Consider the following 10,768-nt stretch of genomic DNA (forward strand, 5'->3'; position numbering starts at 1 on the left):
TGAACCAAGTACAAAACTTAAACTTCCCATCAAGTTTCAAAATATTCAAGTTATTTGATACATAGCTGGAACACAAACACTTCGACCTCAAATACTGAAGTGTACTTTATGAAAACAAGTTTAAAAAGCAACCACACTTGTGTAAAAAAAAACATGTTTTGGTTTTGAGCTGAAGCAGAGATGAAGAGGGTGAAGGGTTAATTTTGTAATCATCCCAAGAAAGTTTTGTAACAGAATTGTAACACTCAAGCAGGGCCCAAAAATGATGCAGATCCCAGAACGTGGCCAATATCAGGCGTGACTGACACACACGAAGATGGTACCAGTCCTATGCACTACCAACTGATTTAACACAACTACACAGCACAAGCTAATTAAATCTTGCTTTATTATCATAAACCATGAACAATCTTTACAACTTTATGCACTTTTGGTAGCCCTGGTGCGTTTCTTCTTGACCACAACTGGTTTCTGGCTCTTCAGGATGGCACTGGCACGACGAAGTGCAGCCTGAGAAAAGGTCACACACACCAGCACAAAGTTAATTTCTTTTCAATAAACTGTAGTGTTATAACTTTCACAGCAAGCGTTTCACACAGGAGATTTACCGCAACAACAAAGATAACAGCACCTGGAATCAAGTGGAGAAGGCCGCATGGACAGAGATGAAAGGCAGAAACCGAATATTAAATCAAGACGCAAATACACAAGTCATTAAAAGGTGGCAGCACACGTAAATTATAGATCCAGCTAGATAATAATGAAGGGGCACATATTTAAAATCAAATAATTAAAGATAGAAGGCTACAATACATTTGTTTGCAGAGCAAGCTGGAATGTGGAATTCTCATTCATAAACCACTGTTGAAACAGAGTTCATGAATTATATTATAACTACGTATTTATATAGCGCCTTTAATGTACTGAATTGCCCAAGGTGCTTCACAGGAGTGTTATGAGATAAAAAATTTGACACCGAGCCACACAAGAAATTACAGGTGAGGTAGGTTTTAAGGAGCGTCTTGAAGGAGGAAAGAGAGAACATAAGAATTAGGAACAGGAGTAGGCCATCTAGCCCCTCGAGCCTGCTCCGCCATTAAACAAGATCATGGCTGATCTGGCTGTGGACTCAGCTCCACTTACCCGCCTGCTCCTCATAACCCTTAATTCCCTTATTGGTTAAAAATCTATCTGTGACTTGAATACATTCAATGAGCTAGCCTCAACTGCTTCCTTGGGCAGAGAATTCCACAGATTCACAACCCTCTGGGAGAAGAAATTCCTTCTCAACTCGGTTTTAAATTGGCTCCCCCGTACTTTGAGGCTGTGCCCCCTAGTTCTAGTCTCCCCGACCAGTGGAAACAACCTCTCTGCCTCTATCTTGTCTATCCCTTTCATTATTTTAAATGTTTCTATAAGATCCCCATCATCCTTCTGAACTCCCAACGAGTAAAGACCCAGTCTACTCAATCTATCATCATAAGGTAACCCCCTTCATCTCCAGAATCAGCCTAGTGAATCGTCTCTGTACCCCCTCCAAAGCTAGTGTATCCTTCCTTAAGTAAGGTGACCAAAACTGCACGCAATACTCCAGGTGCGGCCTCACCAATACCATATACAGTTGCAGAAGGACCTCCCTGCTTTTGTACTCCATCCCTCTCGCAATGAAGGGCAACATTCCATTCGCCTTCCTGATTACCTGCTGCACCTGCAAACTAACTTTTTGGGATTCATGCACAAGGACCTGCCGAAGGTCGGCCCGGAGGGCGCCGAAAATCTGGAAGCTCCGCTAAGCCTGGCGGAGCTGACCGGTGCCCTCGCCCGGCTCTCGAGGGGAAAATCCCCGGGGCTGGACGGGCTGACCGTGGAGTTCCACAGGGCGTTCTGGGACGTCCTGGGGAGCGACTACGCGCGGGTCCTGGGGGAAAGTCTGGCGACCGGGGAGATGCCCCTCTCTTGGCGCAGGGCAGTCATCGTCCTGCTGCCTAAGAAGGGCGATCTCCGCCTCCTTAAGAACTGGCGCCCGGTCTCCCTCCTCAGCACGGACTACAAAATCTTCGCCAGGGCGATGTCTGCTCGCCTTGGTGCCGTGCTGGACCACATGATCCACCCCGACCAGTCATACACGGTCCCGGGCCGGACGATCCACGACAACATCCATCTGGTCCGGGACCTCATCCATTGCTCCCAGGAGGCTGGTCTGTCGGTCGCCTTCCTATCCCTCGACCAAGAGAAGGCGTTCGACAGGGTGGATCACGACTATCTGCTCGGAACTCTGCGCGCTTTCGGGTTCGGGACGCATTTCGTCGCCCGGATCCGACTTTTGTACGCCGCCGCGGAGTGTCTGATTAAGGTTAACGGGTCCTTGACGGCGCCCCTTCGCTTTAGGAGAGGGGTGCGCCAGGGATGCCCCATGTCCGGCCAGTTATACGCCGTTTGTGTGGAGCCTTTCCTGCGCCTCTTGCGGACGAGGTTGACGGGACTGGCTCTGCAAGGGCCGGGCGTGGAGGTCGTCCTCTCGGCTTACGCCGATGACGTGCTCCTCGCGGTAGAGGATCCCGCTGACCTGCGGAGGATGCGTGAGTGCCAGGAGATTTACTCGGCCGCGTCCTCCGCCAGGATCAACTGGGAGAAATGTTCCGGACTCCTGGTGGGTCAGTGGCGGGTGGACTCCCTGCCGGAGGAGCTCAGGCCTTTTGCCTGGAGCACGACCCATCTCCTCTATCTGGGAGTCTACCTTAGCCCCGACGAGGGAGCCTGGCCGGCGAACTGGCAGGAGCTGGAGGCCAAGGTCGCCGCTCGCCTAGGGCGCTGGACAGGACTGCTCCGAGTGCTGTCCTACAGGGGTCGAGCGCTAGTTATAAACCAGCTGGTGGCCGCAATGCTGTGGTACCGGCTGGTCACTTTGACCCCTCCCCCTGCGTTTGTCGCCAAGATACAGAAGAAGCTGGTGGACTTCTTCTGGAACAACAGGAAGCACTGGGTCTCTGCCGCGGTCTTGAGTCTCCCGCTTGAGGAGGGCGGTCAGTCGTTGGTGTGCGTCAGCGCCCAGCTCGCGACTTTCCGTCTTCAGACCCTGCAGAGATACCTTTACGTCGAGCCCCCTCCTAGGTGGTGTGCTCTGGCGAGGTATTTCTTCCGCCAGCAGCTCGACCTCAATTATGACACGCAGCTCCTGTTTGTGAACTTGGGGGGTGCCAGGACCGCCCTCCGGGAGCTGCCTGTCTTTTACAGGGAACTCATCAGGGTCTGGAACAAAGTCTCCACCAAGCGCAGCTCTCCACCGGCTGGAGTGGCGGCCGTCCTGCAGGAGCCGCTGCTCGGGAATCCGTACCTCCACGGCCGAGGTTTTATGTGGCGGTCGGAAGAGAGGGCTGTGGCTGGTGAGGTGACCAGGGTCAGGGACCTGCTCGATGGCGGAGGAGCGGGCTGGATGGCGCCAGTCACGCTGGCGCGGCGCCTAAATTCTGCCAACGTCCGCCGCGCGGCCGATGCCATCGAGTCGCTAAAAACAGCTCTGGGCCCTGACTCCGTTAGGTGTATCGAGGAGGCTCAAGCACGTGGGGAGATCCCGTCCGAACTGACCCCCGTCCGGACGGAATTCCTCATCGGCGCCAAACCCCGGAACCTCCCTCGGGGGCCGGCGCCTCACAACTTGAGCCGCCTCGGGGAAATCCCCTCCGTGCCTTTCAGTTCCGCGCGGAGGGGTTTCCTGTACGGGCTGCTCCTGCACACCCTCAACTTTGCCATCCTCGCCGGCCGTCCGGACACGCCATGGCGTACCATCTTGCCGTCCGGAGGAGGCGGGGGTCCCCGATGGAGGGCACTCTACGCAGGGGTCCTCCCACTATTCATCGGGGACTTGGCCTGGAGGGTGGTGCACGGAGCAGTGCCGTGCAATAAATTTTTAAGCCGGTTCACGGACTCCCAGGCCGCCTGCAATTTCTGCGGTCTGGAGGAGTCCGTGTTCCATGTTTTTATTGAATGCACGAGGTTGCAGCCCCTGTTCCACTATTTGAAGGGGCTGCTCCTGAAATTCTGGCTGCACTTCAGTCCCACTCTCCTGATCTTTGGGCACCCTGTGCGGAGGGGAGCGGGTAGGTCCGAAGGCCTCCTCGTAGGACTGCTCCTGGGCACGGCCAAGGGTGCCATCAGCCGGTCCAGGCAGCGGGCGGTCGAGGGGGTCGTTCAACCTGACTGCCTGCCTCTCTTCCGCTCTTACATCCGGTCCAGGGTGTCCTTGGAGATGGAGCACGCGGTGTCCACCGGTACGCTCGCGGCCTTCCGCGAGAGGTGGGCACCGGAGGGACTGGAGTGCATCATCACGCCCGGCAACCAAATTTTAATTTGATTTTACGTTTTAAAGTTTAATTTGTTTTAATTGCCGGTGCTTTTAGTGTCCCCCTTCCCTTTTATAGGGGGCACTGGGGAAAATTGTGATTTTAGTGCCCAAAAAAAAACCAAAAAAAAAAAGAAAAACACAAAAAAAAACAAAAAAAAGGGGGGAAAAAAAGGGCCTTGAAAATGTCTGGAGTGTCACCCAGGTCGGGTGGCACCGTTTATTGTTTTTATGTTTTCACAGGTGAACTCAAAAGAGTTTCATGCACAAGGATAGCACGGTTTAATGTTTTATGTTTTTGCAGGTAGACTCAAAGAGTTTCATGCACAAGGACCCCCAGGTCCTTCTGCACCGCAGCATGTTGCAATTTCTCCCCATTCAAATAATATTCCCTTTTACTGTTTCCGACATTGTATTCCATCTGCCAAACCTTAGCCCATTCGCTTAACCTATCTAAATCTCTTTGCAGCCTCTCTCTGTCCTCTACACAATCCGCTTTCCCACTAATCTTTGTGTCATCTGCAAATTTTGTTACACTACACTCTGTCCCCTCTTCCAGGTCATCTATGGCGGAGAGGTTTAAGCAAGGAGTTCCAGAGCAGGGAAGGAGAAAAGGGTGATTAAACTAGCTGACTAAAATGAAGACAGACCTGCAGGGTCAAACAATCCATTTCTGTGCTGTAACTTTTGATGTTTTTGCAAGTTTAAAAACTAAAAGGCATTTGCTGATCTCGCCACAGAATTTATTATTTTGCTCAAAAAGTTTAAGGGGGTCACTTGATGGCTCAGTGGATAAATGTTAACAGTACAGAAAGGGCCCCAGTTTCCAATTGTGGTTTGTGCCAAGACAGCTGATCTCAACCAAATCAGAACTTAGGTGAGAAAAGGAGGCAGACAAAAAGCAGGAAACTATAGACCAGTTAGCCTAACATCTGTGGTTGGGAAGATGTTGGAGTCCATTATTAAAGAAGCAATAGCAGGACATTTGAAAAAACATAATTCAGTCAGGCAGAATCAGCATGGATATATGAAGGGGATGTCATATTTGACAAAGTTGCTAGAATTCTTTGAAGATGTAATGAACAGGATGGATAAAGGGGAACCAGTGGATGTGGCATATTTGGACTTCCAGAAGGCATTTGACAAGGTGCCACATAAAGGGTTACTGCATAAGATAAAAGTTCACAGGGTTGGGGTAATATATTAGCATGGATAGAGGATTGGCTAACTAACACAAAACAGAGAGTAGTGATAAATGGTTCATTCTCGGGTTGGCAACCAGTAACTAGTGGGGTGCCGCAGGGATTAGTACTGGGACTCCAACTATTTACAATCTATATTAACGACTTGGAGGAAGTGACAGAGTGTAACGTAGCCAAGTTTGCTGACAATACAAAGATGGGAGGAAAAGCAATGAGTGAGGACACAAAAAATCTGGAAAAGGACTTTGATAGGCTAAGTGAGTGGGCAAAAATTTAGCAGATGGGAGTATGTTAGAAAGTGTGAGGTCATGCACTTTGGCAGAAAAAAAAATCAAAGAGCAAGTTATTATTTAAAGATTGCAAAGTGCCGCAGTACAGCGGGACCTGGGGGTACTTGTGCATGAAACACAAAAGGTTAGTTTGCAGATACAGCAAGTGATCAGGAAGGCCAATGGAATCTTGGTCTTTAATGCAATGGGGATGGAGTATAAAAGTAGGAAAGTCTTGCTACAGCTATACAGGGTATTGGTGAGTCTACACCTGGAATACTGCGTGCAGTTTTGGTTTCCATATTTACGAAAGGATATACTTGCTTTGGAGGCAGTTCAAAGGTGGTTCACAAGGTTGATTCTGGAGATGAGGGGGTTGACTTATGAGGAAAGGTTGAGTAGGTTGGGCCTCTACTCATTGGAATTCAGAAGAATGAGAGGTGATCATATCGAAACATATAAGATTACGAGGGGGCTTGACAAGGTGGATGCAGAGAGGATGTTTCCACTGATGGGGGAGACTAGAACTAGAGGGCATAATCTTAGAATAAGGGGTCGTCCATTTAAAACAGAGATGAGGAGGAATTTCTTCTGAGGGTTGTAAATCTGTGGAATTCGCCTCAGAGAGCTGTGAAAGCTGGGACATTGAATAAATTTAAGACAGAAATAAACATTTTCTTAAACGATAAGGGAATAAGGGGTTATGGGGAGCGGGGAGGGAAATGGACCCGAGTCCATGATCCTATCAGCCATGATCATATTAAATGGCGGAGCAGGCTCGAGGGGCCGTATGGCCTACTCCTGCTCCTTTTTCTTGTGTTCTTATGTAAAAGGAAAGACAGGCAGTACTGTATCCACATGTAATTGGCTACTTGGGCGTGACAACAATGGTTGCCTGTGGAACTGTAAGTCAGCACAGAGACATTGGCTTCAGCTAAGGAAAGAAACCGGAAGGAAAATATTTTAACAGCCGCATTAAACAGAATCAATATTATTTGACGAGATTCATTATACTCAAGTAGCTGATGTTTGTGCAAATAGTATCAAATTTTCATACCATGCGAAGATCCTTTCGATAGTTGTTCTTACGGATGATATGTCGCAAACTGTTCAGGGTAGCACGACCATTCTTGTTGATTGTGATCTTTTCATAGGATGTTGCTGGTTTGCGTTGACCTAAACCACACACAAATATATAAAATTGAACACAAGGCAATTTAAAATGGCTACACTGCCATCTCCAGATCTCATTCAGACATACAAGACTCGAGATCAAAATAAAGAGTGCCCCAATCAATATAAGCCCACAACCAGAGCAAAGGGCCATCAAGAGGGAAGCGAGTGGCAATTCAGAAGCATGGTCTCACTGGCTGCTCTTGTACTTCCAGATGACCAACTAAAGAGCAGAATTGAGAAAAGACCCAGGAGTAGTCTTACTCAGCAAGTGAATGGTAAAGCCAAGAGACACACACTAGCTACTAGACGGCAGGGAGAGAGAAAAAAAAGTAAAGGCACTTGGCAATTCCTGCATTATTACAGCAAATCAGGCTCTGCACACCTGAGTTTGTAGCTTGAAAATTCGCAGGCAAGGAAATAATCCGTGCATTTACCTGCTCGCTTTTTGAGGACGACTACCACTCCTTTTCCGTCAGCTGCTGGCTCCACACCTACAGTTTTGCGGTGAATAAGTCCATTGTAACGGAAAGAGTTTCTGGACTTAAGATTGTTGGGCTCCTATATTTCAAGAACAAGACAGTGAGTCAAAGATTAAGAAATGCAGCATAAAATCCCTTTGTGCATCAACAAGCACTCTGGATTAATTCGGCCAATGAGTGACCTTAAATATAAAGAAGGAACAGGGCAGCAATAACTAGCAAGCTCTAATAGCAAGGATCCTCAACTAGTTTTGAATAACTCAAAAATATATAGAAACATAGAACGGTTAAGGCACGGAAGGAGGCCATTCGGCCCGTTGAGCCCGTGCCAGCTCTCAGAGCACCTCAGCCAGTCCCACTCCCCCGCCCTTTCCCTGTAGCCCTGCAAATGTTTTTGTTTCAGGTACTTATCCAATTCCCTTTTGAAAGCCACAATTGAATCCGGCCCCGACATCCTTTCAGGCAGCGCATTCCAGATCCTAACCACTAAAAATGTTTCCCCTCATGTCGCCTTCAGTTCTTCTGCCAAACTTTTAAAATCTGTGTCCTCTGGTTCGCGACCCTTCTGCCAATGGGAACAGTTTCTCTATCTGGACCCCTCATAATTTTGAGCACCTCTATCAAATCTCCTCTCAACCTTCTCTGCTCTAAGGAGAACAACCCCAGCTTCTCCAGTCTATCCACGTAACTGAAGTTCCTCATCCCTGGAACCATTCTTCTAAATCTTTTCTGCACCCTCTCGAAGGCCTTCACATCCTTCCTAAAGTGCGGTGCCCAGAATTGGACTAACTACAAAACACAAAAGATATTTCAGTTGTGAATGAAAGCACCTGGAACTAAATCAGCTAAGTTAAAGCAATTATCAGTACTGCAATACTGAAGTATCTGATAGGGCTTCCAACAGCAAAGCGGGTACTACACACGTCAACAGCAGCCACAAGAGTGGTAACTGGCAGAGGTTTGCAAGCAGGTCATCTGATCACCCTCTTGAACAAACTATGGTTTAGGGTTCAGAGAAAATTCAGTGTCAGTCACCAGACGGGGCAGGAACAATCACACCAGAGAGCTGTCCACACTGTTACAAACTCTCGAAGCACCACAGGGGAAGCAAAAATAGAGACTCCACCTCTAGCCCTGATCCACGTCTTTCAACTCGAAACCCTGAAGCAATAGAATCAATTCCCCAACAGCAGAGAGATTGGAAAACTCAGTTAAAACCTTGTGGAAAAAGCACAGCTTCAATAATGGTGCATGGAAGAAAGCATAAAAATGCAGTTAGCCTCAAATTGCGATTTCAACTAAATATCACCATGATCGCAAGTGTTTTAAAAAGCTCAATACTCACAGTGCTGTAGACTTGCTTGTTTCTTTTAATAATGAAACTTGAGCAGTTTCGGATGATCATCCATTGTAGGTGAGACGACATTTTCAATCACCTGGACAGAAAGATACACAAGTTGAGTCTGGTGTAGACACATTCAGGCTGAGGGTTTCCCCTTTAACTAAATTACGGGGAACCAGGAAAAGGCGCGAGGATGAGCCATGAAGTGCCAGCCACACTCTGTGGCTCAGTGGGTAGCTCTCTTGCTTTTGAGTCAGAACGTTGTGACTACAGAGACTGGAGTACAAAAATCTAGGCTGGCACTCCAGTGCAGTACCGAGGGAGCCCTGCACCGTCACGGCAGCTGCTGTCTTTCAGATGAGACGCTAAATCAAAGCCCCGTCTGCCCTCAGGTGGATGTAAAAGATCCCCAGGCACTGTTTAGAAGAGCAGAGGAGTTATCCGTGGTGTCCTGGCTAATTTTTTGTCCCTCAGTCAACATCACTAAAACAGATTATGTGCTGCATTGGCTGCAGACGGCCGGTGGTGGTGAAAGGCACAATATAAATACAAGTCTGTCTTTCTCTACAAAAATAAAATACTGCGGATGTTGGAATCTGGAATAAAAACAGAAACTGCTAGAAATCTCAGCAGGTTGGGCAGCATCTGTGGAGGCAGTTCAGAGAAGGTTCACTCGGTTGATTCCGGGGATTGACTTATGAGGAAAGGTTGAGTAAGTTGGGCCTCTACTCATTGGGGTTCAGAAGAATGAGAGCGGATCTTATCGAAATGTGTAAGATTATGAGGGGGCTTGACAAGGTGGATGCAGAGGATGTTCCCACTGATGGGGGAGACTAGAACTAGAGGGCATGATCTTAGAATAAGGGGCCACCCATTTAAAACTGAGATGAGGAGAAATTTCTTCTCTCAGAGGGTTATAAATCTGTGGAATTCGCTGCCTCAGAGAGCTGTGGAAGCTGGGCCACTGAATAAATTTAAGACAGAAATAGACAGTTTCTTAAACGATAAGGGGTTATGGGGAGCGGGCGGGTAAGTGGAGCTAAGTCCATGATCGGATCAGCCATGATCTCATTGAATGGCGGAGCAGGCTCAAGGGTCTGTATGGCCTACCCCTGTTTATTATGTTCTAAAAACCAGAGAGTTAATGTTTCGGGTCGATGATGTTAATTGTTTCTCTCCCCACAGACGCTGCCCCTGACCTGCTGAGATTTCCAACATTTTGTGATTATTTCTCTCTGTATCCGATCATTCCCCCATTACACGTGACCACATTCCCAGAATATCTCAGCGGCTGGAAAGCGCCTGGGGATGTGACAGGCGCTATAGGAATGCAAGTCTGTCTTTGCAAGCGAGTGCGGGTTCGGCCTTTCAACCGGTTCACGGCCTCAACCCACCTCATGCAGGCAGGGCCCCCAGGCCCACACACTCCCCGGGCCCGGTCCTTTCTCCCTCCCCCTTCGGGCGGGGCCCCGGACCCACACGCCGCGGACACACGGGCCCTGCCTGCGGGTCCCCAGCCCCACTTCACACCGCACTCTGGCCCGCGCGGCACAGCGCCGGGAGAGATCGGCTGCTCCCCCCGGGGCACGGTGTGGGGTGACCCGGGTGGAGCGGGGTCGGGGTGAGGATGAGCCGGGAGCAGGCGGAGCGAACGCCCTACCTGCTGCAGCGAGCGCGCGGAGAGAAAGGACAGGACCGGCCCGCGCCGCCTCAGCACCACCCCGCTCCCTCCCTCCGCCGGATTGCCACCCTGGCCGGGTCGGTATCGCGCCGCCCTCACACACCTATATCCGTTTAACAAAACACGGCGCGGCGGTTTGCCCAATGACACCGGCAGCAGGCGGCAGGCGCTCCGAGCGGGCTCGCTGGCCGAGTATTTCCTGGGAACTATCTGCTCCCCGCGCGGAGGGGTACTTAGTGCTGGCCCCGGAAAATCGGCGAGCGGCGCAATGTGCGCATGG

The 10,768-nt window shown here is 49.5% G+C and overlaps 1 protein-coding gene across 2 annotated transcripts; it reads right to left on the reverse strand.

Annotated features, from left to right (window-relative positions):
- Positions 1-371: 371 nt before the first annotated feature.
- On the reverse strand, positions 372-10,676 carry rpl28 (ribosomal protein L28). 2 transcript variants are annotated; one of them, XM_070862726.1, is made up of 5 exons: positions 10,592-10,676; positions 8,811-8,901; positions 7,421-7,544; positions 6,868-6,986; positions 372-510 (listed from the first exon to the last, which is right to left on the reverse strand). In XM_070862726.1, exons 2-5 carry the CDS (start codon positions 8,889-8,891, stop codon positions 421-423), a joined length of 414 nt encoding a protein of 137 aa, XP_070718827.1. In that variant the 5' UTR covers positions 8,892-8,901; positions 10,592-10,676; the 3' UTR covers positions 372-420. The 2 variants fall into 2 exon arrangements, with proteins under 2 accessions (XP_070718827.1, XP_070718826.1); XM_070862725.1 differs by lacking the exon at positions 10,592-10,676 and adding an exon at positions 10,468-10,552.
- Positions 10,677-10,768: the final 92 nt, after the last annotated feature.

The sequence above is a fragment of the Pristiophorus japonicus genome, chromosome 20, assembly GCF_044704955.1.
Source record: "Pristiophorus japonicus isolate sPriJap1 chromosome 20, sPriJap1.hap1, whole genome shotgun sequence".
Taxonomy (NCBI): domain Eukaryota; kingdom Metazoa; phylum Chordata; class Chondrichthyes; family Pristiophoridae; genus Pristiophorus; species Pristiophorus japonicus.